This window comes from Mustela lutreola, chromosome 4 (genome assembly GCF_030435805.1).
Source record: "Mustela lutreola isolate mMusLut2 chromosome 4, mMusLut2.pri, whole genome shotgun sequence".
Lineage (NCBI taxonomy): Eukaryota > Metazoa > Chordata > Mammalia > Carnivora > Mustelidae > Mustela > Mustela lutreola.
The window spans coordinates 55,030,652-55,043,191 of record NC_081293.1 but is presented as its reverse complement, the minus strand read 5'-3'; the positions used below and the strand labels follow the sequence as shown (position 1 = coordinate 55,043,191).

Sequence of the window (12,540 nt, the reverse complement as noted above, 5' to 3'; positions counted from 1 at the left end):
GTCAGACCGCAGTAGGGGCTCCTTCTCCCTCCTGGAGTTTTTATACACTTTGCTCTACAGATAACTGGATGAGCGTAGATCAGAGTGACCCAGAGAAGGGAGGGAGTAGCCTGGGTGGTGGGTCCCCAAAGGTTCCTGCAGCGGATGGCAATTGAGCCTTTGGCAGCTGGACATTTGGGTGGGATTTGGCAACAGGAGGGTCCCCAGCAGCGGTAGAGGATGGGAGCAAGCCAATAAGGCACAGCTGGGTCTGATCATAGCCCCAACCCTTGCAGACAATCCACAGCTCCTGCACCCGTCGGCACCTCCGGACCTCACTGCTAGTGCCGGCATCTACCGCGGGCCCATGTATGCGCTGCAGGACTCAGCCGACAAGATCCCCATGACCAATTCACCCCTGCTGGACCCCCTGCCCAATCTCAAGATCAAGGTCTACAACTCTGGCACCACCAGCTCTGGGCCAGGCCTGCCGGATGGGGCCGACTTGCTGGGTGTCCTGCCGCCCGGCACATACCCTGGCGATTTCACCCGGGATGCCCACTTGCTGCACCTGCGCACTGCCAGCCTCGGCTCCCAGCAGCTCCTGGGCCTGCCCCGTGACCCAGGGAGCAGCGTCAGTGGCACTTTTGGCTGCCTGGGTGGGAGGCTCAGCATCCCCGGCACAGGTGGGCTCCTGCTCTGCTTGCCTTTCAGCCCAGGCTCAGCATGCCCCCTCTAGGCATCCCTCCAGCAGCCCCTTCCACCGGTAGAAAATAGGACTTCCCTGATCCCATTTCTCAGATTGGAAACATGAGGCCCAGGGGGAAGAAGGGACTATGAAAGAAAAGACGTGGGATCCAGACCTTTCTCTGACCCGCTAACGCAAGGGAACCTTGGAGTAGCCACTCTGTAAACCTCATCTTTTAAGTGGGAGAGAATAGCTCTTCGTAGTTCCCCAGACCTACAGAGCAATACCGGGAGGGCAGGGCTGCCCATCTCAGGCTACAAAGCCATCAGCTGATAGTTTCCCAGTGTCACATGGGTCTGGGGCTGGAGCTGTCACTGGGGCCTTCTGACTTTGAGTCTTTGCCATCTTTGTACCCTGTCATTATGCCAGGGGCCCCCGCGTTATCAGACAAACCCGTTGCTGTCAGTGGCCTGGGCTGTCCTTGTACCTAATCCCCAGAGCTGTTCTCTCCACCTCCTTGTTGACCACCTGGATTTCAGGAGATGGCTTTTTCCCCCTGACCTCAGCAAGGAGCTACTCCCCCTGTTCTAAGCTCTTAGACTCCATCTAGCTCCTCCCCTGCTGACCCCCCTCTCCCCCTAGGAGTCAGCCTGCTGGTGCCCAATGGAGCCATCCCCCAGGGCAAGTTCTATGAGATGTACCTCCTTATCAACAAGGCAGAGAACACCCTGTGAGTAGAGAGACCTCAGTTCTGGCCCGGGCTGCCCTCCTCCTCTTCCTCTTCCTCTCCCTCCTACCTGTCCACCCTGGGTTCAGATACCACCACCCCCCACTCTGCGCCTGATCCTAAAGCCAGAGGTAGTCCTCCAAGGAAGACATTGACAGACCTTATTATCTCTACATTTATATCATAAAAATCAGCACCACAAATCGCGAAACTGAAAGGCAATTGACAGAGTAGCTACATTATGACAAAAGGTTAATATCCTTACTATGTAAAGAGGCTTTGAACAATTCACTGCAAGAAGGGCCAGAGGATATAAAGTGATTGACACATAGTCTCTTTGATGCACACACCCTCACATACACACACAGACAGACAGACAGACACACACACACACAGTCCAGTAGATTATGAAAAAACATTCAGCATAATTTGTAGTCCGAGAAATTGTGATTCAGCCATGAGATATTAGGAGATTTTTGCTTTTTGAATTTACAGATTTTTTTTATACGATAAAAGCTTCATATTGACAAAAGTGTGGGGACTCCCCCCAACCCCGTGACATGCTGGCGGCAGCCTAGACTGCTATCCCCTTTCCAGAGGGCAGTTGAGCAACACTTGTTCAAAACATCCTAAGAGTGTAGAGCCTTTGAAAACGAGAACAGAGATATGAGTGTGAGAATTTTGCCTGAACAACAGAAATATGAGAACAATCTTAAGGCATATGCCATCCTTTTGTCTCTCCTTGACCCATGACCTCCGGGAGCGCCGAGGGGTGGAGATGTGCCTTCAGCTTCCCAGGAGCCAGGGCAGAGGCAGGAGCCTCCACACCAGTCCCAGCCCTTGCTGACCTTCTGGCCTCCCCTCACGGCCTCCGCCCTGCCCTCTGCCATCTCCCCAGCCTGCTTTCAGAAGGGACCCAGACAGTACTGAGCCCCTCGGTGACCTGTGGGCCCACGGGCCTCCTGCTGTGCCGCCCTGTCATCCTCACCGTACCCCACTGTGCAGAAGTCAGCGCCGGTGACTGGATCTTCCAGCTCAAGACCCAGGCCCACCAAGGCCACTGGGAGGTGAGGAGCCGAGGCTAGGAGGCCGGGTCCGCCTTCTGAACCTGCTCTGGGAGGCCTCCAAAGTTGAAAGAAGGACCCTTTGCTGCCGGCCCCACCTTGGTGGACCTCTCTATGGCCTTGACTGTGACCTGTGTGCCTCACCCTGCAGGAGGTGGTGACTCTGGACGAGGAGACACTGAACACCCCCTGCTACTGCCAGCTGGAGGCCAGGTCCTGCCACATCCTGCTGGACCAGCTGGGCACCTACGTCTTCACGGGCGAGTCGTACTCCCGCTCGGCAGTCAAGCGGCTCCAGCTGGCCATCTTCGCCCCTGCCCTCTGCACCTCACTGGAGTACAGCCTCAGGGTCTACTGCCTGGAGGACACACCCGTAGCCCTGAAGGTAAGGCCCAGCACTGGCACACTGGGCATGCATCAGCCCTGTCGGGCCAGCTGCCTCGTGCCTTCCTGTATCCCCTGCCCCAGAATCGCGGTACCCCTCTTCCACCATCAGCCGGATAAACCCATCATTCATTACTCAGACATTGAAATGGCATCACACCCCGAGATACAGAGAGGAGTCAGGCACAGTTCTGCCCTCACCAGGCTCCAGGCTAGAGGAGGGGGAGACGAGGCTCCCTGAAGGAGGGCGAAGAGAGCATCTGCCTGGGAGGGGGAGCGTCCGAGAGGGCTTCCCGGCACAGTTAGCCTTAGACCTGTGCTCTGAAAGCCAAGTAGGGGTGCCAGGCAGAGAAGGCTGAAGTGCCTTCCAGTAGGCAAAGTCGCAAATGCAAAGGCAAGTGTGCCGTTCCGTGTGACTGAAGCCTGCAGGGGCTGTGCGTATGTGATGGAGGGAGAGAGATGGGGCTGGAGAGGAGGGCGGGGCTCAGCTCCCCAAAAGCCTTGGGATCTATGTTCAGGAATTTGGGATCTATCCAGTGGGCAGGGGCATAGAGGCCGTGGACACCTGTGCGCAGGCACTCCTTTGAAAGCCCCTGAGCTATGCTGCAGGAATGGGTGGCCAAGAGGCAGGGAGGCCAGTTGAAAGCTTCACCTGGGCCCTGGACACCAGGCAAGGACAGTAGCCAGGACAGAGGTTTGGCTACTGTGTTAGTAGAATATATAGAACCCAGTGACTGATGGGATGAGGGGCAGAGGGGAGGGGTCAGCGCTGACAGCCAGGTTCTAAGTATATGCAAAAGGACAGACAGGGCCCCTGAATGAGGGAGGGGTTGTGGCAGGTGCGAGTGGTTTGGGGGGAGAGAGCAGAAAGGTGAAAGGGTCAGATTTGGGCACATAGAGCCTGACGGTGGCAGGTGTGTTTGAGCACCCTTCCCCCATCCCAGCCTCCAAGTCCCTGCCCATTGCCTCCCCAGTCCTCCCCCGAGTTCCTAGGACCTCAGGCTCATCCTAACACTCTAAGAACACAGCCCCTGGGCCCCATGTAAACCTCTGCCTTCCTTCCATCCCTCTGCAAAGCCTCTAGTCCCTTTCCTATAGCTCCAGGCCTCCCCCTACCCATGGCGTGTGGTCTCCTCCAGCTCCTGTCTCCCAGTCGCTTGCGACTTGTCCCAAACTCCAGTCAGGGACTAAGGCAGCGTAGGTGGAAAGGCCTCATGGGAGAGTGAGTGTCTTCTGCCACACCAGGTGGGTCTGAAATTCCAGAAGGCCCAGAATGGGTTGGAGGCTCTGGCAGATGCTCTTGTGGCCTGCATCCCTCAGCACGGGGGCACTGGCCAGGGTCCAGCTTTGGTTGGAGAATGGAGGGAAGGTCAGGAGGGAAGCTGCCACATTTTTGTTTGATGGCATTCCTTATCTCTTCGGTCCCTATCTGTCCGTCCATCCATTCATCCATCCGTCCATCATCCATCCTGCTTGCTTCCCGTCTATCTGTATACTCATTCACTCAGCAGTCCGTGTGTCTGTCCAGCCATCACCAAGCATCTATTCATCTTTCCTTCCATTTGTCCTTCTGTTTGTATAGCCATCCGTTTGTATATCCGTCTGCACGTCCATGTGTCTGTCTGTACTTATGCATCCATTTATTTATCTATTCATCCATATATCTGTCCAGTCATCTCTAAGTCCAGTCACTTATCCATCTGTTCACACAGTGTGTCTTCTCTGAGCGCTTACCAAATGCCCAGGCCCATGCTCTGATGGGTCCCTACCCTTGGTCCTGTAGCCTAGCTCCCACAGCCCGCCTGTGTCCCTAGACCCCCAGCTTGTAGCAGGAAGAACCCATTGACCAAGGGTGATGGGCTCCCCCTTCCCCTTGCCTGCCGGCCCACAGGAGGTGCTGGAGCTGGAGCGGACGCTGGGTGGCTATCTGGTAGAGGAGCCCAAACCCCTGCTGTTTAAAGACAGTTACCACAACCTGCGCCTGTCTCTGCATGACATCCCCCACGCCCACTGGAGAAGCAAGCTGCTGGCCAAGTACCAGGTGAGGGCTGGGCCAGAGGGCTGCAGGGGATGAAGCTGGGGAGGGGGGCATGTGAGGGGCTTTCCAGGGAAGACCAGTGCTCCCCCATCCCTCCCCCCACCCCATCTCTGTCTCCCGTCCACCCCACTCCACGCTCCCGGTCATCCTGAGGCACAGCCCCACGCTCGGTGCCCATCCCATCGCGCACTACCATCTCTAAGAGTGCTCCTGTCTGGCAGACGGTGCAGAGGGATCTCAAATAGCCCCCTCCCCATGCCTGTACCCATCTGTGCAACACCATCGAGTGGCTTCCAGCCCAGACATACGTGCACAGGTGCACACGTACCCACACACACACTCACGCATCCACACCAGGGCCTACTCCCCCATATGCTCCCTTTCTCAGCTGAGGGACCCTTGGCCAGCTCTTCTTCCTCTGCCCATCTGGAGGGAGAGCCCTGCACGGCCCCTGAAAAGTCCCCGTGCTCCCCGACCCTGGCCTCGTTACCGGCCTCTGCCTCCCGTTCCCTGCAGGCAGGGCAGGCTAGCCTCCCATCCTTGACCCCGCCGCCCCTTCCTCAGGAGATCCCCTTCTATCACATCTGGAGCGGCAGCCAGAAGGCCCTGCACTGCACCTTCACCCTGGAGAGGCACAGCCTGGCCTCCACCGAGCTCAGCTGCAAGATCTGTGTGCGGCAGGTGGAAGGGGAAGGCCAGATCTTCCAGCTGCACACCACGCTGGCCGAGGTGAGGCCAGAGGCCAGACACCCTGTGGGGCCGGGGGTGCAGCGTTCAGATCCCCGTGCTCCCCCCACTCAGCTGGGGCGGGAGTGCTGTCTCCTGTAAAGACGGGTCCCTTTCACCTCCCAAAACTGAGCGGGGACCTGGGAGTCTTTTGCTCAGAGTTGCCACTTACTGAGCGGCCAGTGCTGTGCTTGGCAACACAGATTACCTCACTAGAAGTAATCACTAAACACCTCACTAAATTAGAAAGGGGGTCTCGGGGAGGACAGAGACCATCCACCTCGGATCCCGTCACCACTTGGCCCCGGCCTGTGGTCCTCCCCCACTGTGAATCCAGACTGAGGTTAACAAAACCCAGGCCACCCGGGACAATAGTGCTAGAACCTCCTTGCAGCTCACTGTCAAGACTGGCTACGGGCTAAGATCCCGCTCTGCCCCTGACTTGGCATTTGACACTGAGCAAGTCCCTTCCCCTTTCTAGACTTCATTTCCACACGTATAAAAGTGGCTCTGGATGGATTAGACCGTGGCTGAGGCTCCTTGTGGCTTTGTAATCATGATGCACTGCATTAGCTGGGGCCCAGTGCATGAGCATGGTGTGCCCCGAAGGCTGGGTGCTGGCCATGCAGCTGTGTCCCTTGGAAACTCCAAGGGGGGGGTACTTTGACCGAGCAGCTGGAGCCTGCCCAGAGTGTTGGGAGTGACCGGAAGCTCTGTGAGCTCCCAGTCTCCAGGCAGGGAAGGTTGGAGGGACAGATGACAGTGGTGTGCATGGGGGTGGGGGGACTCTGCCCTTCTCACCTTGCCCCCCTCACCCTTCCAGACACCTGCCGGCTCCCTGGACACCTTCTGCTCTGCCCCTGGCAGCACTGTCACCACCCAGCTGGGGCCATACGCCTTCAAGATTCCACTGTCCATCCGCCAAAAGATCTGCAACAGCCTGGACGCCCCCAACTCACGGGGCAATGACTGGCGTCTCTTGGCGCAGAAGCTCTCCATGGACCGGTGGGTGTTGGGCCAGGTCTCCCCAGCGCAGCCCCCCTTTGTCCCCAAGGCGTAGGTGGGCCAGACTCCAGAGCCTTGCATCCATGGTAGATCAGGAGCTCAGCTCGAGTGTGCTAAAGCCTTGAAGAGCGCCGGCTCTGGGTGCTGGCCTGTGAGAATCCGGGCAAGACAGGACACCAGGTGTGATCACCATCTGCACCCCCCTGCCCAGGCAGAGCAGGTGTTCTGGAAATGTCTGCCCAGTGACAGAGTATATTTTGGTGTCAAAGCCCTTCTGGAGAACTTAAAGAGCTCTTCTGGATAAATACAATGGCAGCAATCCTCCTTATTATTGCATTACACTTACTGAGAGACCCTTTAATACACCTGCACTGAGCAGATGCCGCATACAAGACACCTTACTGGAAACGGGCTTTGCAGAGCATCCCAGGCTTTGTTCCTGCTCTCGGGAGAGTGTGGGGGACAAGACAAGCAAAGAATGGAAGGCTAGGTCTGGACAGACTCTCCTGGGGCCAGTGTCTTTCAGTGGTAGTACTCACAGATGTGAGACATGATGAGCAGGACAGTTTCCATTTTAGAGAGGAGGAGACTGAGGCTCAGAGAGGAACAGTGGCTTGCCCAGGGCCACACAGACCCCCAGCAGAGGGGTTAGGGGGTCAGACCCAGGACTGTGGGACGGCAGAGTCTTCCCACCTCCCAGTGCTCTCTCCATTTCCAAGCTTTGGGGAGGTGCCGGGGAGCCCAATCGCCTTCGGGCTTTTTTTTTTTTTTTTGAAATTAAAAAAAAAATAAAAAAAATATATATATATATAAAGAATATCCATGGAAAGCATACTATATATATGAATATACATTTATGTACATACATATAATTTTATATACACATACAAAGAGAGAGAGAAATGTAACCATGTGCCATGTACCCATCATTTGACTTCAATAAATAAAAATTCATGACCAAAAGAAAAAAAAAGAATACAAATGTAAGGATAGCTTTTTTCCTCACAGGGATATTTTGAAGATGCAAAATTATCATAACAAGCTCAAAAATTATGTACTGATCTTAGTATAGTGTAAGCAGAGACATACTGCTTACAATGGCCTTCTGCTTCCCTCCGCCAGGTACCTGAACTACTTTGCCACCAAAGCGAGCCCCACGGGTGTGATCCTGGACCTCTGGGAAGCTCTGCAGCAGGACGACGGGGACCTCAACAGCCTGGCGAGTGCCTTGGAGGAGATGGGCAAGAGTGAGATGCTGGTGGCCATGGCCACTGATGGGGACTGCTGAGCGGCTCCGGAACTGTGGGCTGGGAGGGCAGGCAGGAGGCGGGCACAGGGAGACCTGGGGCAGCCTCTTGAGAGGCCGTGAGGCCTCTGCTGCCCCCTGGCTCACAGCCGGAGTCGTCCCCTCCTCCTCCCCTCGCCCGACTCCAGACCACGACCAGCCTTAGCAAATCCATGTACTCCGTTGTCCTGAGGACCCCAGTGCTCCTTCTCCACCCTCTGCTGTCCCTCCTACCCTCAGATTCAGATCTCTGTGCAGGAACCACCGTGAGGCCTCTGGAGGCAGCTGGGGGTTGGCCAGGAGGTGGCCTTCCCCACTCCTCCCACCCCACCTGCCACCGCCGCCCCGGGAGCTCTGAGTCACGTTTGTCTTCGTTTCGTCCTTCAGTTTCTCCCTCGGTTCCTGGTTTCTCCCTCCCCCGTGAGCCCTCTTCTCCTCTCATACCATTTTCCTCTTTGAAGAGTCAAGTACAATTCACACGAACTGCTTTCTCCTGTCCAAAGCAAAAAGGAAAAGGAAAGGAAGAAAGAAACTTCAGACCGCTAGTCAGGCTCCAAGAAGAAAAGAGCAACACCAAAACCACAAGGGAAAAGAAAAACCCAGTTTCTTAGGAAACGCACATGATTTATTATCCAGATATTTGGATAAGTCCTTTTTAAGAAAAAAAAAAAAAAAGAAAAGAAAATGAAAAACAACACACACAAAAAAATAGAAAATTCTTTTCTTGAGTGTGGATGCATGTGGGCTTGCTCGTGGTTCTGCCCAGGAGTGAGCGTGTGTGCGTGTGTGTGCGTGTGTGAGAGAGATTTTCAGGGAGAGACAGAACAGGGCACAACTCGCTGCTAAAGATTCCGTCTTAGACTAACTCCTACAAGGCCTCCGTTTCCCCCAGTTGTACAGGGTCAAATGGGGTTTTAGCCATGGTACCGTATTTCCCTCTAAAATCTTAAGCAGATGCTAAATCTATAGCATTTAGATGCTGGGGGGGGGGGGGTCCTCCTGCCCAGCCACCTTCCCAGGGAGATGCCCCACAGGCTCCCTGGGCTCTGGGGGAGTCTGGATTAAGAAGGCCTGGGGTGGAAAGTGTGGGCAGGCTGGGCCAGCTGTGAGCCAGGGACAGCGTTTCCAGTGTCCCCGTCTATTGGCTCCTGGAGAAGGGGTGGGGCCCAGAAATGGGGCAGCGGGAGGTAGAGTCTCCTAGGGACACTTCTGTCCTTCACCCTGGGGTGGGACCAGCCAGGTCACCCCTCCACCCAACAGGCTCTAGACTCGGGGGGGCGGGAGCACACTGGCATGCCTCTGATGCCCAGGAATCCAAAAATTGTCCTTCCCCAGCCTCAGCTGGCTGAGGAAGTTCATCTATAAAACAGAAGGGATGGGTCAGAGGGCTTGTAGCCACAGAAGCCTAAGCTTCCGGGCCACAGTGGGGCTTTGAAGAACCTGTCAGCTGTCAGCCCTGTAGGCCGGGAGGCAGAGAGGTGGGCGCCCAGCGGTGTTCTACGCACCACCCCCACCCCAGTGGAGGAGGCCCTGGGGAGGGCTGTTTTCCCATCTCTGACCTCTGCTGGCGCTTCGCTCAGCCCGATTCTCAGCCTCCCTCTGCAGTCTGGGGCGTCTTGAAGCGAGCTTTGAAGGGGCAGAGTTGCCAGATTGGGGGGGAGGCGGTCAGTCCCTCGCCAGCCTGCCCCGGGGTGCTCCAAGGGGCCATCCAATCTAGGTCCCTTTGTGACTGGCTGACAAGGGCTAGGACCAGGTTCTTACAACAGGCACAGAGGCCTCATCAGGGGCCCCTCTCTCCTCCTCAGCCCCCAGGGCAAAACCATTGCCAGCTCCCCGCCCTGCCCCCGACCGCTCTGGGCGGGCGCCGACCCCAGGGCTTGCCCGAGCAGGTCCATGAGCAGCTGCTGGGACCAGCCCGGGCATATCCCTGCCTTTGAAGTCCTGGTCTCCCGGGAGGAAAGCAGGTTTGAGAGCTCCAGCCCCAGTGGGTGCCCCCAGTCTACTCTTCCCTGCCATGGGCTCTGGGCTTTATGGGGGCTTTCAGCACCTACGGACTGCCTTGGGAGGTAGCTGAGTCATGGGCAGATAGAGGCCTGCTTGGTTTGAGAGAGAATTTCATCTGTCAGGGATGCTGAAGGGGCCAGGCCTGCATTCGGGGTGGGACATCGACAGCTCTTGACCCCAGTGTCTGTGTGGTGTTGCCCCGAAGGCAGCGAGCCTCCCCTGCCAAGGGTGACCATCCCTTGTAGGCTCCCCGATGCCTCCTAGCCTGAGCTGTTCAGGCCTGTGTGACATGAGGTCTTGACAGCAGGCTGACCAGTGCCACAAGGAGATTTCGCAGTGCCCTGTCCGGCTCTAAAATGCCCCCCTGGGCAGACTGGAGTCCAAAGACCAGCACTGAAGCTCCAGCTGTGCCATTAAACTGCTGTGTGACCTCAGTATAGGACTGCCCTCTCTGGGCCTCATCTCTTTTCATACCTGCAGCTGCCGTCTGACTCCCTTTGGGTTCTGACACATGGTCGCTCTAGGGTTCTAGTGGGAACCCTAGTGGGTGGAGGTTGGCCGAGGTCTGCAATGCCCCTCCTTCCCGCCCTGCCTGCTCAGCACCCAGGGTGGGAGCTCTCGGTGGAGGAGGCCAAGGCCAGCCCCCCACATGCCATTTCTCCACTGATTTCCAGAAACTGTGTACCAGGGCCTGGAGCACAGAACCAATCAGCTGGAGCCTCCTGGGAGGGCTCAAACTGTCCAGCTTTGTAAGAAACGCCTGGAAAGGGTTTGCGGGTTCTATCCATCAGTCCTCTGCTGAGGCTGCTGTGGCCACATCCCCACACGACCAGCCTTAGGAAAGGATCAGGCTTTCTCCTCTTATTCAGGCCTAAGCGGTTGCCCCACATGACCCCGATGCACCACAAGTGTCCGATCAGGAGCCCCCGAGGGGCTTGCAGGGGCCTCAAGTGGGTGTTTGTGTCTCTCTCATCGCTGGGGTGTGCTTGCACATGCATGCGTGTGTGTGTGTGTGTGTGTGCCCCCCCCCCCGGAACGTATCCCCGCCTGGGTGCGCGTGTATGACCTCTCTGAGTCCACAGGGTCAGTCGGTGTATCTTCTACGTGCCTCTCCTCTGCCTTCTCTCGCAGAGACCGGGATCCTCCTGAGGGTGTGGGGACCTCTCTGTCTCCTGCACAACCCAGGACATTCTGGGCCCCTTTCCCCAGCAACCAGGCAGCTGAGCCGGGTCCCTTAGTATGCCCTCTGAGGGAGGGTGATCAAGGGTTTGGGTGTAGGGAGCAGCCCTGTGGGGGAGCAAAAGGGCTGGACCCCCTGCCTGGGCCACGGCCATGTTTCTGTGTCCCGGGGAGGTAGGGCCAAGGGGATGGCCCGATCCCACCACTGTTTATTCTGTAAACTTCAACCTGTACATAACGTTTAGCATTCCTATTGTAACAAAATTAATTTTTACAAAATAAATTATATTTCCTAGTCTAATAAAAAAAAAAATCCGGTTGTATTCTATTGTCTTCTTGACTGTCTTTCTATTAGCAGTTGGGATGACCTTCCTGCTTTTCTCAAATTTCCGTGGATTTGGGATCGGGGAATCACTGCAGAGCTCTCTGAGCTCCTAGAAGCAATCAAGCTCAATGACTTCATTTTACAGAAGGTAACACAGGCCTGTGGTCACATAGCAAGGTAGAGCCTGTGCCGGATCTGGATCCCAATCCCTGCTCCCCGGTTGGCACCCTCAGTGCATAAGCACTTACAGAATATGTTCAGGGGTCAGTCATTTGAGCCTGCTGTGGGCTAGGTGATAGGTGGTGATAGACGGCCATGAAGCCCCCAGCATCTCTTTTTGTCTACAAGAAATGCAGAAGGGCGGAGGCTGAGAGTCAGTTTAGAACACTCACCTGGAACATGAGGGGGCATGCAGAAAGAGATTGACAGGTCTGCTGGGATCGCATGACTTTGGACCCAGGGCCGCCATGTATGGTTGGGCAGGGGACACACTGGACAAGAATATAGTTTCTAAATATCTAAAGGGGAGAATGATGCCATCCCCAGACTGTAGATCTGTATATTTACTATGTTTCCAGCAGATGGCAGTAAAGGTCCTGTTCTAATAAAATCAACATATTGTTAATTTTCCCACAGATGGAAGCATCTTGAAGGGGTTTCTTTTTTTTTCTGCTTTGCACAAAGGGACCATATGACTGGTTTTCAGGCCTCCCTATGAGCTGAGTCTAGTCCCAACATTTTCCAGCTTTGCAGAAGCTTGCTTCGTGGTGGATCTCTGAAGTTTGGGATGGAAGTACCCTCTGGTTTCATGAGTGGAGGCTCAGTGTCGGTCAGCAAACGAAAGGCCCTGAGAAGTCCCACAAGAAGAAGCGGGCCACTTCATATGAATACAGTGTGCCCCCAGTGTATTTGGCCATGGGCCCCCTTTTTAACCTTCCCTTGCCCTGAAAGTCAGAGCTTGCGGGCAAGCTCTTTCAGGGAAGCTGAGGCTCTGGAGTGTATGCCAGGTGTCGTCTGGCTGTCCCACAACGGGTAGGGAGCTCATGTAGGCTAGGTCCTCTGGGAGATACCGCCCAGCGAGTCAGGCAGGATCATTGGCGTGCACTCGCACACGCATGCGCACAGACCTACTGCTC

The 12,540-nt window shown here is 55.9% G+C and overlaps 1 protein-coding gene across 2 annotated transcripts in view; it reads left to right on the top strand.

Moving 5' to 3' along the window:
• UNC5B (unc-5 netrin receptor B) overlaps positions 1-11,402 on the top strand; it is an 81,438-nt gene extending 70,036 nt beyond the window's left edge. For both annotated transcript variants that reach the window (XM_059170003.1, XM_059170002.1), the window contains 8 exons: positions 276-665; positions 1,310-1,397; positions 2,293-2,461; positions 2,610-2,843; positions 4,734-4,883; positions 5,445-5,609; positions 6,430-6,611; positions 7,734-11,402. In XM_059170003.1, the coding sequence (XP_059025986.1) occupies positions 276-665; positions 1,310-1,397; positions 2,293-2,461; positions 2,610-2,843; positions 4,734-4,883; positions 5,445-5,609; positions 6,430-6,611; positions 7,734-7,899 (1,544 nt within the window). In that variant the 3' untranslated portion in view covers positions 7,900-11,402. The remainder of the gene's footprint in view (positions 1-275; positions 666-1,309; positions 1,398-2,292; positions 2,462-2,609; positions 2,844-4,733; positions 4,884-5,444; positions 5,610-6,429; positions 6,612-7,733) is intronic.
• Positions 11,403-12,540: the final 1,138 nt, after the last annotated feature.